The 15,480-nt window shown below is 43.0% G+C and overlaps 1 protein-coding gene across 2 annotated transcripts in view; it reads right to left on the reverse strand.

Annotated features, from left to right (window-relative positions):
• ZNF76 (zinc finger protein 76) overlaps positions 1-15,480 on the reverse strand; it is a 28,767-nt gene that overhangs the window by 12,720 nt on the left and 567 nt on the right. For both annotated transcript variants that reach the window (XM_052649443.1, XM_052649442.1), the window contains exon 2: positions 355-520. In XM_052649443.1, coding sequence (XP_052505403.1) covers positions 355-427 — 73 coding nt within the window. In that variant the 5' untranslated portion in view covers positions 428-520. The remainder of the gene's footprint in view (positions 1-354; positions 521-15,480) is intronic.

Consider the following 15,480-nt stretch of genomic DNA (forward strand, 5'->3'; position numbering starts at 1 on the left):
AGATAGTCTGATTGCTTAAATTTGCTCAAATTAAAATGAACTGCTTCTAGAAAGAACTGAGAAAACTGGATAGGGAATATTTGAAAAGCAGGAAGTCACAAGCAGCACTGTGTTCATCCATGCCAGAAATATTTATGAACCTCTTACCACACATAAGGGAATCTTGGCTCCTGTAGCTAGGCTAATCTGATTTTCTAGCCTCCCTAGGTGGCATTATATTTTAGAGTTACTTTTCCATCAATCACCTTGAGATATTCTCATGCAGAGCAAGTTGTGGCAAGCAGGCAAGAGGGCAGGGTGGTCGTGAGACTCTTGGACTGGGACAGGGCGGGATTCTGTGGTCCGTGGAAATACCTTTGACAGCTTGCTGGACGTAGGCCATTGTCCCATCACTGAGGGTCACCGGCTGCAGCCCCAAGCTCTCCATGGCAAACTCCTGCCTGTGCACTCAGACATGAAGTTGGCTTCTTCCCAGCACCGGAGCCACAGCTGAGGTTAGATTTCCTTTTGCGTCACAAATCTGAGAAAACGGACAGTGTCATATTATGAGCTGCATGGCTTCCTCCTGCTGCAAGGACACACAGGGAGAGTGAATGAGGCCAGCCAAGAAGAAGAAAAAGAGATGAATTCTTCAAAGTAGAGAACTATGTTGGCTTTTATTAAGAGAGTTTGAAATATACACATTTAAGAATTCTAAAGACTGAGCATTCAAGAGAAACATGCCAGCCAAATTGGTTGTAAAGTAAAATTTCATTCATCAAAATCCACTTTTAGGGACTTCCCTGCTAGGCCAGAAGCTAAGACTCTGTGCTCCCAAAGCACAGGGCAGGGGTTTGAACCCTGGTCAGGGAACTAGAAACCACAGGCCACAACAGAAGATCCTGCACACCGCAGCCAAGACCCAGTGCAGCCAAACAAGTCAGTAAATAAACAAGTCAACTGTTTATAATACCTATTTTTAAATTCACTCCCCTAGAAGGGAGGCCCACTGAAGGCAGAAGGCCAGCTCCGCTGTTGCTGGTTCTCTGTGACCATTCTCTCCTGTGCGCAGATCCATCTGTTCACCCAGAATCAGTGGGGTCATTCTCTTTTGGGGGGCCATGAAGCTTGCAGGATCTCAGTTGCTTGACCGGGGATTGATCCCAGCCCCTTTGCAGTGAAAGCACAAAGTCCTAACCACTGGACCACTAGGGGATTCCCAGTGGGGTCATTCTTGATTCCTCCTTTATCCTCAGAAGTCTAGGAATACCACCATCTTATACCATACACAAAATTAATTCAAATGGATTAAAGACTTGAATTTAAAACCTGAAACCATAAAGCTCCTAGAAGAAAACATAGGTGGTAAGCTCTTTGACACCGGTCTTGGGAATGATTTCTTTGTGGAATTTGTCACCAAAAGCGGAGGAAACAAAAATAAACAATTGGGACTAAAAAAAACTAAAAAGTTAAACTAAAAGGAAACCATCAATAAAATGAAAAAGCAACCTATTAATGGGAAAAATATTTGCAAATCCTGTATCTGATAAGGGGCTAATATGCAAAATACACAAAGAACTCAAATGACTCAGTAGCAAAAAGCCAAACACTCCAACTGAAAAAACATGCAGATGATATGAATAGACAGCTTTCTATGGCCAGTAGGTACATGAAAAGATGCTCAACGCCCCTAATCACCAGTGGAATGCAAATCAAAACCATAATGATATCACCTCATATCTATCAGAATATTTTATTACCAAAAAGACAAGAAAAAATAAGTTTTGGCAAGGATGTGGAGAAAAGGGAACCCTGTGTGCTATTGGTGGGAATGTAAATTGGTGTAGCTACTATAGAAAACAGTATAGAGACTTCTCAAAAAACTTAAAGTAGAATTACCATTTGATCGAGCAATCCCACTTCTGTGCATTTATCCAAAGAAAACAAAAACCTTAACTTGAAAAGATATATGCACTTCCATATTCATTGCAGCATTATCTACAATAGCCAAAGCATGGAAACAATCTAAGTGTCCACTGACGGGTGAATGGATAAACAAAGAGCTACACACACACACCGGAGAAGGCGATGGCACCCCACTCCAGTACTCTTGCCTGGAAAATCCCATGGACAGGGGAGCCTGGTAGGCTGCAGTCCATGGGGTTGCTAAGAGCTGGACACGACTGGCACCTTGAGGACATTACGTTAAGTGAAATAAGTCAGGCAGAGAAAAAATAAGCACTGTATGATCTCATTTATATGTGGAATCCTTAAAAAAAAAAACAGATTCATAGATACAGAGAACCGATTGGTGACTGCCAAAGGCAGGGGTTGGGGGTAGGTAAAATGAGTAAAGAGAGTGAAAAGGTACAAACTTCCAGTTATAAAATAAGTCCCGGGGGATGTAAGGTACAGCATGATGACTACAGTTAATAAGACTGCATTGCATATTTGAAAGTTGCTAACAGAATAAAATCTAAAAGTTTTATCACAAGAAAAAAATTCTGTAATTGCATATGGTACTTGCTGTTAACTAAATTGACCGTGGTGATCATTTCACAATATACAGATACTGCCTCATGTTGTACACCTGAAACAAATATAATGTTGCATGTCAATTATACCTCAATTTAAATAATTAAAAGACAGACAAGAAAGTCAAGGTACCTAATTCCAGCTGAGTATCACCACACCTGTTGACTAATGTAAGACCCTCCTAATATGTGCCAATAAATTCTTGCCTGTTTCTCACTCAAATTTTGTGTCAGAATGCCTTTTTTGTTTTTAAAGTACAAATATAAACCTACTACTTCCATGATTAAAACTCTTCAGTGGCTTCCTATCACCCTAAGAATTCATTCACCTTGCAGGCAAGGCTGGTCCCCTCAGAAGTCCCAGCAGCCCTGGCCACCACATTTTCCTGGCACTCACAGTCCCAGGGTCACATGCCTATCTCTTCCTCTTTAACACGCATTGCCTACACAAGACTTTGGGCTCCAAACCCGGTTCCTGGTTCACTGCAGGCTCTCCACAAATCCTCGAGCTGTGACTTGCCGGTCCTTGTAGCAGGGAAGCACTGACGCGTCCGACTGGCAGCGCTCACTGTGCGTCTGCTGTGGGATGGAGTGTACTGGAGCCCTGCTCCAGGGCAAGGTTCTCTTTGCCACCCATCCATAGGATTCTCCTGGACTCGAAGTCTGCACGGCCTACTGGATTCTTACTAGCTGCCGGCTCATCTTCTCAATCAGTGCTGCCCAGCCTGTTATCACATTAGGGCACCCAGAGAGGATATTTGTATGTCACACTTTGGGTGCTGGTGCTTGAAGTCATGAGCAACCAGCTAGAGCTTTGGCAGTTCAAAGGGCTGAGTGGGTAAGTACCCTGACATAACGTTCTATGTTAGACTTGGCATCTCCACTAGAATGATTCATTCCTTCTGTCCATAAACATTTGCTGAATGGGCTAAGCTCTGGGGACAGCAATGCTACTGCCACTGAGAGTGATTATGGCCAGGGAGCTAACCATGTACTAGGCATTTAAATTTGGTAACCTGTTTAATCCTCATAATGACCTTTAATTAAATACTATTATTATCCTCATTTTACAGTTGAGGGAGTCGAAGCTCTACTCCAGGTTGCACAGCTAGTGAGTGAAAGAAAAGGATTTGAATCCAGGCCACCTGGCACCAGAGCAGTGCTCCTAAGCAGTCTACTCTGCTGCCTAACACGGAGGTTTTTAGCTGGAGTTCACGAACCCTGAAGCCACCTGCTAACATGTTTTGGTGTGTGAGCTTGCACATTTTTCTGAAGAGGGGAGAGTCATGGCTGTCATCGGAGTCTTACAGGGATTGAAGGAGGTAAGGAACCATTGGTCTAGGTGGGAATGCCAATATATGACTCATCTTTTCCGGTCTACTTGGATCCTGGCACTGACCCCAGTGTTGCCCAGAGTCCTGATGACCCCCAACATGGTCCCTACCTCGTGAAAGCCCTGGGCCTGGCCTCTACTGGACTGCCCGAGGACCTTCGACTTTCATTCTCTTAACCAGGGAGAGAAGTTCTTTTGGTGAACTGTTTTCATATTAACAGCATCGTATCAGAAATAATACACCTGAGAGACCGATGTCTGAAAACAAAGCAGACTACAAGTTGAAAAGGGATTACAAAACGGCCTCAGATCTTCATGGCCGGGCCCTGTGGCTGCTGAAGCAATGGCTGGTTTAACTTAGCTCATCTGTATTCTACTGAGATTTTCTGAGGAAAATCCGTGCCATGGTTAACAACACAGGCTCTGCTGTCAGTCTTGGTTCTAACTTAGACTTTGCCTCTTTCAAGCTGTGTGTCCTTGGAAAGTAACTGGACCTCTCTGAAATTTAGATGATACATCTTAAAAACAAAATGAGGATAACAGTGGCATCTTCGTCACATGTTACTGTCAAGATGAAATGAGGTCACATACATCAGCATTTAGCACAGTGAAGGCACACAGGAATTACTCGAGAAATGCTGGCTCTAGGGAAGGGGATGAAAGGGGAACCTAAAAGGATATGCTTCTGAAGCAATGAGTATTTCTGTAACAGCTAGGAGTACTGACAACAGCCTGGGATCTGCAGAAAGGCTTGTCACCTCAATTTCACCTCCTGTTATTGCCTCTTAATCTGTAAAATGAACTGTTGGCCCAAATGACCCTAAAATCCTTGCCACCGTTCATGTAATTACATTTATTAAATATACAGCCCTTAATACATGTCAGCTGCTGTTTAAAGTACTCTATACTATCCCTTTTAATCTTAAAAACAATCCTATTAGGAAGTGAGTACACTATCCCCATTTTACAGCTGAGGTGACTGAAGCTTAGAGGTGAAGTAATTTGCTCAAGGTCCTAGAACAAGTTAGTGCTGAAGCCAGGATGTAAGCCAGGCTGGCTGGCCCCGGAGTCCATACCTCTTAATATCTGGTTTATTTCCTCCTTTTGCTAATCCACTGCAACACAACATCAGGTCTTAGAACACTTGAATACTGGTTGTTTAACTTTCACCTCACCCACTGCAACTTAATCCTGGTTCTTCTCAACCTGACCACATAGAAGGAGGGAACAGCTAGCAGCCACATTTCCTAAAATAACGCTTTTTAGACTCAAAGAAAACAAATCCCCACTCTTTTACATGTTCTCATGTCCAGGCTAAATATTCCGTTTTCCTCCTTAAGCCTCATAACATAAACCTTTAATAAAGCAGTCCCCTCTTGCTCTCTAGCCCTTCCGGATGGCTGAATCCACCTTCCAACAGTGCCTGACTGTGGATGGTGAGAAGTTGCTTCTTGGCTGCCAGGCACATACAAGTGTCTGATTGCCATTTTTCTCCCTTTCTTTTGTTAAATAATGGTCAACTCCGAAGCCTCCTGTGCCAGTACTACCCGGGTACTACTGCAGGGACATTGGCAAAGCCAAAGAAGGCTTGCCACTGCCTGAGGATGGCTGGGTCTGAGCAGTTCCTGCCTGTACTGGACATTTCAGATTTGTAACTCCTGTGGCCCTCTGACAAAGGGCAGGGGGGAGCTGGGGATGGGGGAGCAGTAGCTGCTATGTTTTCTTTTTGGGAAGGTGTAATTTTTACCAGCTCCCTAATGACCCGAGCTGAATGGAGAGCTAGTCTAGGGGGAGGTGTGGTGAGGAATAAGAGCCTCGACAAAAGGTAGGGATGAAAAGGGAGACTGACACACCCAGAATTAGCAGCAAGTTCAGTTCCTGTTTGTTACATTTTTAAATGAACTTAACCTATTGTTGGTTCTGGTGCAGGAAACAGCTCTATGACTTCATAATGGATAAATGTGTTTCCTCTTGTAAACATAGAGTTACCAGCGAGATAACATTTAGAAAAACTTTTTAGATACACTGAATCTTTCTCTGTGAAAAAAGATGGGCTTAAACTGTCTCCTCAAAGCAGAAAAATAAGAGGTGCGACAGATGGGAAATCAGAGTAGCCACGTGCTTCTCCACTATGTCATAGTTCAGATCTAATCTCATCCACACCTAAGCAGGGCTTCGCCTGGACTGTAGGCACCTGTTTGCTAGTCTATCATTTTCTGCTAACCCGAATTCTGGGAACATTTGAAATAAGGGTTTCTGGACTCTGTCAGCCCAGAGGGTACAGAGGAACCAAAAAAGGAAAACATTTGCTTGGAAACAGAGAAATGTTCAACTTTGGGGAAAAAAATGACAATTTTCACTCAGATAATTACTAATGTGGAAATACAGAAAACTTCTCAGAAAGGACAAAGCGACATTAGGTTGGGAGGGACAAAGACTGAGGGAGTCAAGCGGCAAACAAATAAGAAGCAGATTTGGAAGGGCTATAGTAAAATGATTCAGTATTTGTTATTATAGAAAAAGACTTCAATGCACACACAAAACCCGTAGTGAAACAGGCTTGGTTCTGTGGGTTTCCAAAAACTAAAGAGAAAACAGGAAATTAATAACAGAAACACATTTAAAACATCAGCTAAACATCTCTTTCCAAAAGGCACACTGATGTTAAAAGCCCAAAGTGCTTTTTAGTACGGTTCCTATTTGGCTACTGCCATTTTACAAGTTTGAATTAGTCACAGAAAAGAGTGGGCAAAATAGATTATTTTTAATTCCAAAAAAGCCAACGAAAATACAGTCTCCTTTACTGCAGAATGGCATTCATTTAAACTAAAACAGATAACTTAAAAATCTAATTTTCAGACAAATGTTTAAGTGAATTTAACACCTTAGTTTGTAAACACTCAGCAGAGCAATCATGGCTTAGTTTCAAACTTACCTTTAGTCCATGAAAAAAAAAGTCCAGAAAAAAAGGCAATTTGGAAGGGTTATCCTAAAGATATCACTTTATATCAACAAACAAATTAATACAGATATGAGGAGGTTACATTTGAATTGTTACTGGAATTCAGCTTGGGGTCACTGCGTGCTTGAGAAGGGCTATTTGACAGTTTCAGAAGGGACTGGCTCATCACAGTTATTTAGAAACATGTTATTTAAAACCACTCTGGGACAAAAAGGTTAAATTTATATTATCAGTTAATCAAAATGCAATAATATCCAGATCTCAAACAGGAAGAGGAGGTAGTTTTGGCCCTTTGAAGCATAAGAAATCTAAGTCAGAAGAGCTGGCTTTAAAAAAACCCTCAGCATTAGGGGGAAATATTAAAGAAATAAAATATAAGGCATGATATTAAAAACACATGTAACTTATAAATAACTAATAAGGAACTACTGCACAGCACAGGAAACTAATAATCTGTAATGATCTATGTGGGAAAAGAATCTAAAAAAGTGCAGATATATGCACATGTGTAACTGATTCACTTTGTTGTTCGGCAGAAACTAACACAACATTGTAATCAACTATACTCCAATAAAATAAAAAAAACACATGTAACTGAACTGTACACTTAAAAATGGATAAGATGGCAAATTTTACGTTCTGTGTATTTTACCACAATAAAAGAAAACCAGGTGGAGAAAAAGCCACAGCAGACACTTACAAACCTCCAAGAATAATACCAAATTTCCCCTGGACAAATAAGGCTACAATATGAATCCACACAAGCCAAAAAACACTAATATTAAGTAAACAACACACAAAAACGGTTCATTCTCATTTGTAATTAAAGAACAAGAAACAATCATCATGATGATATTATACTTTTGAATTACCAAAAATCAAAGCGAAAGTATTCACAGCCAATAAACAATGACATATCACTACACACCTATTACAGGAGCTGAAAACCCAAAACACTGAAAACTCCAAATGCTGGTGGGAATGCAAAATGGCATAGGAAAATGGTACTGTGGAAGACAGTTTGGCAGTTTCTTACAAAGCTAAACATATTCTTACAATAAGATCCAGAAATCCTATTCCTAGGTATTTACCCAAATGAGTTGAAAACTTCTGTCTACAGAAAAACCTGCACATGGCTGTTTCTAGCAGCTTTATTCATAACTGCCTCAAACTGGAAGCAATCAAGACATCCTTCAATAAACAAACTGTGGTACATTCATACTATGGAACATTATTTAGCAATAAAAAGAAAAGTTATTAAGTCATGAAAAGACATAGAGGAACCTTAAAACACACTTTGCTAAGTCAAAGAAGCCAGTCTGAAAAGGTTACATACAGTATCATTCTAATGATATGATATTCTGGAAAAGAAAAAACTTAAAGAGACAGTGAAATGATCAGTGGTTGTCAAGGGTGCAGGGGAAGGAGGGGAGGGATGAATAGGCAGAGCATACGACATTTTTAGAGCAGTGAAACTATTCTGCATTAAGTCTGTAACAGTGGATACTTGATATTGTACACCTGTCAAAACCCAGACTGTACAACACAAAGAGTGAGCCATATAGACTTAAGTTAATAATAATGCCTCCACATCGGTTCATCAATCGTAGCAGATATACCCCACCAATGTAAGATGCTAACTGGGGGAAACTGGGAGGGTTAGGGTAGGGGGTGCGTAAAAAGGGAGTATACAGGGACTCTCTGTACTTTCTGTTTAGTTTTTCTATAAACCTAAAACTGCTCTAAGAAATAGTCTATTAATTAAAAAAAAAAAAAAGAAATATCCAACCATCAATGTTGGCAAGGGCAGGAGAGGCAGGCGCAAGTGTGCATTGCTGATGGCACTATAGGGGCTGCAGGTTGTCCAGAGAACAATCCGTCAATGCTTAACCCCACCAGAAAACGTTCAGGTGCTGAGGTCTAACATTCATCCCAGAAAAAGACAGGACAGAAAACAAGAGCTACTTGCACAAGATGCTGGTTACATACCCACTCTCATTTTGTGAGTGACCTGTTCATTCAAAGTTGAAAGTGTTAGTCGCTTAGTCGTGTCTGATTCTTTGGGACCCTATGGACTATAGCCCGCCATGCTCCTCTGTCCATGGGATTCTCCAGGCAAGAATACTGGAGTGGGTTGCCATTCCCTTCTCCAGGGATCTTGTTCATTAAGATGGGCTATGCTGCCGCTGCTGCTGCTAAGTTGCTTCAGTCGTGTCCGACTCTGTGCGACCCCAGATACGGCAGCCCACCAGGCTCCCCTGTCCCTGGGATCCTCCAGGCAAGAATGCAGGAGTGGGTTGCCATTTCCATCTCCAATGCATGAAAGTGAAAAGTGAAAGCAAAGTCGCTCAGTCATGTCCGACTCCTAGCGACCCCATGGACTGCACCCCACCACGCTCCTCTGTCCATGGGATTTGCTAGGCAAGAGTACTGGAGTGGGTTGCCATTGCCTTCTCTGGAAATGGGCTGTATCTTGTATTTTTAAAAAATATTACTATTCGCTGTGCCACAAGGCATACAGAATGCAGGATCTTAGTTCCCTGACCAGGAATTGAATCTGTGCCCCCTGCAACGGAAGCACAGAGTCCTAACCTGTCCTAACCACTGGACTGCCCAAGTCCTTTTATCTTGTATTCTTGTTTAGTTGGTCAGAGACTCTCCTTAAATAGAAACATAAACATCTAAATGACACAGGATAAGATGTTTGTGCTTCCAGATGCAGTGAAGGGATTACTCTGCCAGTTATGTTATTTTTCCCTTAAACTTAACTCTTTTGGGATGAAAATAACACACTCCTACTTACTGTTAAACTGCTAATAATTCAAGTTCTTAGAGAGCAAGCATTTCGGCTTAATTAGCACCTTACAAAGAATGTGCCCACAGATGCTAAATGAATAACACTACTAGGTCACATAGCTAACTGAGCTCTTTAGCTCAAACTTGAATCCTAAATCAGCTCCACTTATTGTGAATCAGATCTGATTGAAACTTCTGAGATTGGCTTTGAAACCCTTCATCTACCGCAGAGACATAAGCTCCCTAGAAGAAGTTCCTGACAGAAGAGTAACTGCTGAGTGAAGGAATGGAAGAGGGAAGGAACTGAACCCCACCGTCCCAGCTTTCTCCAGCCCCAGATGGATGCCCACTTTTTCCTCACTTGAATTACCACCTTGCCTCATCTATGATAGCCACAGTTTTCTCCCAGACCCAGTTCAAGAACAAGATTTCCCTGGCCAACACCACACTAGACCGACCGTCAGACCCCAGCCACTTCTTCCGCACTCAGCAATGAAGTTACTACACCAGGCGGCTCGTCTGCAGTGTTCCATGAGGGCACAGATATATCTCGCTGTCGTTGGATCCTCTGTCCAGAGCCCAGAACATGACAGGCATTCACTGGGTGTTGCTTTAGTGAAGGAACGGAGGACTCAGCACCAATAACATGACCCTGTGTAGAGCTCAGCAGTTTCCAACATGCTCTCAGATATACAGATACATTATCTCACTAGCTCTAAGCATTGCTTCATCAGCTCTCACAGCGGGAGGGGCTGAGAAGACAGCTCATTTCTAGTCTAAAGCAGTCATTCTGCAAATGAAGAGACAGAGGCCAGAGTTGCCAGAGGAGTCCCCAGAGGATCACATGGCTACCCGGGGGCAGAGCTGAGCCTCACACCGGAGCCCTCAGTGTCCTTCCACTCTGCGCCTGTCTCTGGCCTGGTAATAGTGTTTTTTCAGTTCCCAGAAGGGCAGACATTCACCAAGTCAAGGAGACTTGTGTATCTAGCTGCTTACTCAATATTTCCATGTCCCCAAACACCTCAAACTTGACATATTCAAAAGTGAACCCCGTAGCTCCCTTCCTTGCTGTGTGCCCTTCTTCCAGGCTCCCGCTTTTCAGTAAATGGGAACTCCACTGTTAAGCCGCTCGGGCCAAAAGTGACAGCGCAATCCTCAACTTCTCTATTTCTTTCGTATGCCACTTCCAATCTTTCAGCAAATCCTACTGGCTCCTCTTTCAAAACATATCCAGAATTCAAGCACTTCTCACGCTCCGGCTTTTTACTTTGGGTCCGAGCTACCCACTTTTCTTGCCTGGACTATAGCAGCAGTTCCATAATCAGTTTCCTTCCTTCCACTCTTGCCCACTACAGCTTATTCTCAACATAGCAGCCAGAATGATCTTTTATGTCAGATCATGTCACTTATGTGCCTCGAACCCTCCAGTGGCTCCCATCTCATTCACAATTCACAAAAAATCCAGGGCCTAATACAATTTACCACAAATCTCCTCCCACCCACATCTCTTGCTGTGTTTCTCCTCTCTCACCCTCCTACAGCCATAATGACTGGTGTCCTCACATCTCCTGAACATATGAGGCATATTCTTGCCTCAGGGCCTCTGCACTTGCTCTCTGACAGCAGAGGGAATATACTTCCCTCAGATAAATGCCTGGCTCTCCCCTTAACTTCCTTTGGGTCTTTGCTTAGATGTTACCTTTCAGTGAGACCTTCCTTGACCACCCTAATAAAATTTAATACCCTGACTTCTGGTACTCTTTATCTTCCTTCTCTGCTTAATTTTCTCCATATATATTTTACTTGTTTATCATGTGCTTCTGCTTCATCCCAACAGGTGAGCTACTTAAATCCTGGAGCTTTGTTTTATTCACTACTCTATCCCTGGTACTAGAAAAGTACATGGCTTCTAGCAGATATTCAGCAAACATTAGTGGAATGAATGAATGAATAAATGAATGAATGAATGAATGAACATCCTTACCTTTAGAATCTCCCAGTAATCTAAAGGGTTCAGGCCAGAAGGGGAAGACCCTGGCTGAGCTCTGACCTCTCCCTCACTCCCCGCACAGCTTCTCCTTCTTCTTAGGTCCAGCCCAGTCCCTTACTACAAGAAACCAGGTCTGGGCTGGAAAGCAAGGCAGGACCAGGGCAACAGGTGCTTTTTGCCAGGATGGTACAATTCTGCATAGTGCTAATTTTTGGCTTTGGCTTCCTGATACCTCATAAACAGAAGAGGTCAAAAAAAGGTTGGGACTAGATAGCAGTACTGACTCAGTTTAACAGCAACTCATCTGCTTTGAGATATCTTTCAAGAAACAGTGCTAAACTTGCACGTGTTCACCTAGCTGTCCTCTTCTTCTTTCTCAAACTCTTTATTATGGATTTCAAACATGCAGAATAGTAGAAAGAATAGTATAATGAACTCCATGAACCCATTACCCAAATTCAACAATTACCAACATTATGTCAATTTGGTTTCTTCTATTCTGTCTCTGCAACCCCCACTAAATACTTCATGAAGCTGTTTTCTTGAGAACTGATCTACATATGACACACTCTGGTCTTGTTAACACTGTATTCGAGCAACTGTATCAACCAATTTCTCTAGTCTTACCAGAAATACAGTTTAAAAAAAAAGCACTTACACCCATTCTCTCACCAAAGCAATTACTAAAAAAGGAAGTATCTAAATTCCAGACTGTTTAAATCAAGGGACTTGCCACTTATCATGTTTGGAGGGATTTGGGAAGAAGGGTTTTGTAGCTACAAAATAGATGTAGACATGAGCTGTTTTCACTTGTTTGTACCTGAGGCAGAATTTCTGAATGAGCTTGTTCAATCCAGTAAGTGTTTACTGACTACCTGCTACATATGAGGGACAGGATTAAGATGACAGAGGATAAGAAAACCCAGCCTGTGTTCTTAAGGAAATCACAGTTGTGGGGTGGAGGATGGGTGTTGGGTGAGAAAAGTGGAGTAGGAATAACTAACATCCAAGGCAGAATACATTCTAGCCTGAGAGATTAAACAAACCCAAGGCGAAAGTTCCTTTTAAAAAAATCAATTCACAGAATTTGCAGACCCTAAGATTTACCTCTTCCTTAACTCTAGTTTTGCCCTCTGCTGAATTTACTGCTATACAGCCAATACGTGCATTATACGGGATCAGAGAATTCAGTGACCCACAGAATAGACTTTTGCAAGTGGATCTTTCATGTCACATGTTGCTACTTACCATCCGGTCTCCTGGTGGCAGAGAACTGGAAAGTCCTCCCAGGGTTTGGAAAACAATGGGGCTACCTCAAGGCTGACAATCAAAGTGTTCTACTCTTTGAGAGCATTTACAACAAGGAGCTTCATAAACAGAAGAGACTGTGTCAAGGAGACATGGCTAGATGGATTCAGAAGGACTTCCAAGAACCCTCTCCTGGCTACCTAAAGGACTGTGACGTTAGTGATCTATTATCAGAAGAGTGCAGCTCTTTGGACAAACCAATGAGGTTTGGTTGGCCAGGCTGTGTAGGAAGGAGAAAGTGCCTGGTCATTCATATCCCCCTGGAATTAGATGCACAGGAGAGTGGAAGAAGGGCAGAATTAAGATGGAAGAAAGGTTTACATCATAATCAATGTTACCAAGATTGGTGAGGTGAGGATGCATCAGAGAAAAAGAGTAAGGTAGGAAAAAGGCACTGTGAGAATGGATGGGGCACAGGAATAGGGATAAAGAAAGGGACGACTCTGGTTTGAAAAGGAGATCACTGATGGAAGTGAGAAAGATGCCACGTGATCCAAGAATCTTGAGAGGCAGGATCTCACAAGATACTGAACAGGAGGGACCTTTGTGAAAAGGAGGGACCTTCGAATGGGAGGGTGTACAGATTATGAAGGATGGGTTCCCACTGGAATGGAAAGGGGTCACTTCACTGAAGCTGGGTGAAGTGGTTACTAGATAAAGGTTTTGGGTAATAGGATGTAGCTATGGATGGCAGAAGGGAGGCAGCTGGACACTCATAACAGATTGGAAATCTCTTATTTATATGAATACCTGGGGGTAAGCAGACTTAGGATGAGAGGATTTGGGGTAAAGTGCCAGTGAGATGGGAGACGCCTTAGGATAAGCGGGAGCTCCAAGGACTCATAGGGTGAGAGGATATTTGGACAAAGGATAAAGGGAGGTACTAAGGTGCAGGGGTCTCAGGACACTTGGGGTCAGAAGTTATGAATAATGGGTTGAGGAAGACACCAAGCCATGTGGCGAAGGTTAACATTAATAGAAACCTTGGAGGTCATGGCAAGTGTTGATGTTGGGCTTAGGAATTATTAGAAAATAAGGAACAAGGGGCTGAGGGTAACCTGGAAACCCAGGTAGGTTTAGGAGCTACGGATCAAAAGAGTTTTGAAGATCGTAGGTTCAGATAGCCAGCTCTGCTACTCATCTGTGTGAGTTCCAGGTTCATCATTTGTTTAAAACTAAACCAAAAGAAACAAAGTATGGGAGATAGTGGTAGACAAAGGAAGAATCACCTCTTGGGTTTGTGAAGGGAAAACTTAATTTACACATACAAAGCGTGGTACACAGTAGGTGCTCAGCACCAAGTGCTAATCTTCATTAAGGAGACACCAGAGTCAAGAGCCAAAGAAGTGAGGAGGCCATAGGAGATCTACGAGGACAGGGACCCCAAGAGCTCAGGGGCACAAAGATAATGCAAAGTGTGCGGCCTGCATTCACTATCTGCTGACTCCCTAGCACCCAGGGTGGAGTTAAGACCCATAAGAGCTTCTCAGCATATACTTAAGGGCTCCCTTAGGCTAGGCTTGGTGCCAAGTGCTTGAATACCTCAAGCACTACTGCTATCCTCCAGGAGGAGAGGTGACAACTGAAGCTAAAAGATATGCCCAAGGCACCATAGCTTAAGGGCCAGAGTCAAACCAGAGGAGGTCTCTAATCACATCAATACCCCAAGCTGAAATACTCTTATCCTGCTTTGCAAACATGTTAACTGATGAGGCTTGATCAAGGGAAATGGGTACAGCCTATTGTGTAGGGAGTCACAGGAGTGAAGGAATAAGGTTAAGAAGTGAGTGGATCCTGGGGTAAGGTTACAACAGTAAACTTCTAGCTAGGAATACAAAAATGATTGCAAACAAATATTATCTTGATTGAGAATTCTAGAACTTCACAGCTGGAAGGAAACTGAGGTCATTTAACCCAACCTTACCATAATAGAGATGAGAAACTCAGGTCCAGAGAGAGGAAAGGACTTCTAGTGGCAGAGCTAAGACTTGAATCTGGGACCACATACTCAATCCAGATTCTCTGATGCCTCCAACTACATCTGCTTCATATTCATCTCTATAGTTTCCTGGGCACCAGCTCTGTGCTAAGGCACTTGTTAAGTCATGTGCTGGTTGACACTGGGGGGCTGAAGTGCAGACAGGGACGTCAGCGGAGGTGACTTCGGGATGGAGGGGGAACATGGAATGAGGTCATGAAGTTACAGGGAAAAGAATGGATTATCAGATATTGAGGGTTACCTAGAAGATGACTGGGTGAGAAGCTATTTTAGACGGCTGAGTTTAGGAGTTACCAGAAAAGGTTTGAGGGGAGTCACCAAGTTTGTGTGTGTGGGGGAATACAGGGTAGAACAGGACGGGTTACCAGACTAGTGGAGTTAGTAAGGTTTGAGGGGATGTGAGGATGTCTGGTCGTCAGTCACTGGTTCAGAGCTGGGGGAGTCACTGTGTTGGTGGGCCCCCGGGCAGTGCGGGGGAAGTTCCTGGATTGACCAGAGTCAATGAGTAAGAAGTGAGGATTAGCTGGTGAGGTCTTAGGGTCACTGGGTGGGGGGTCAGAGATGGGGGCGGGCGCAGTC

Source organism: Budorcas taxicolor, chromosome 11, assembly GCF_023091745.1.
Source record: "Budorcas taxicolor isolate Tak-1 chromosome 11, Takin1.1, whole genome shotgun sequence".
In the NCBI taxonomy this organism is placed as follows: Eukaryota; Metazoa; Chordata; class Mammalia; order Artiodactyla; family Bovidae; genus Budorcas; species Budorcas taxicolor.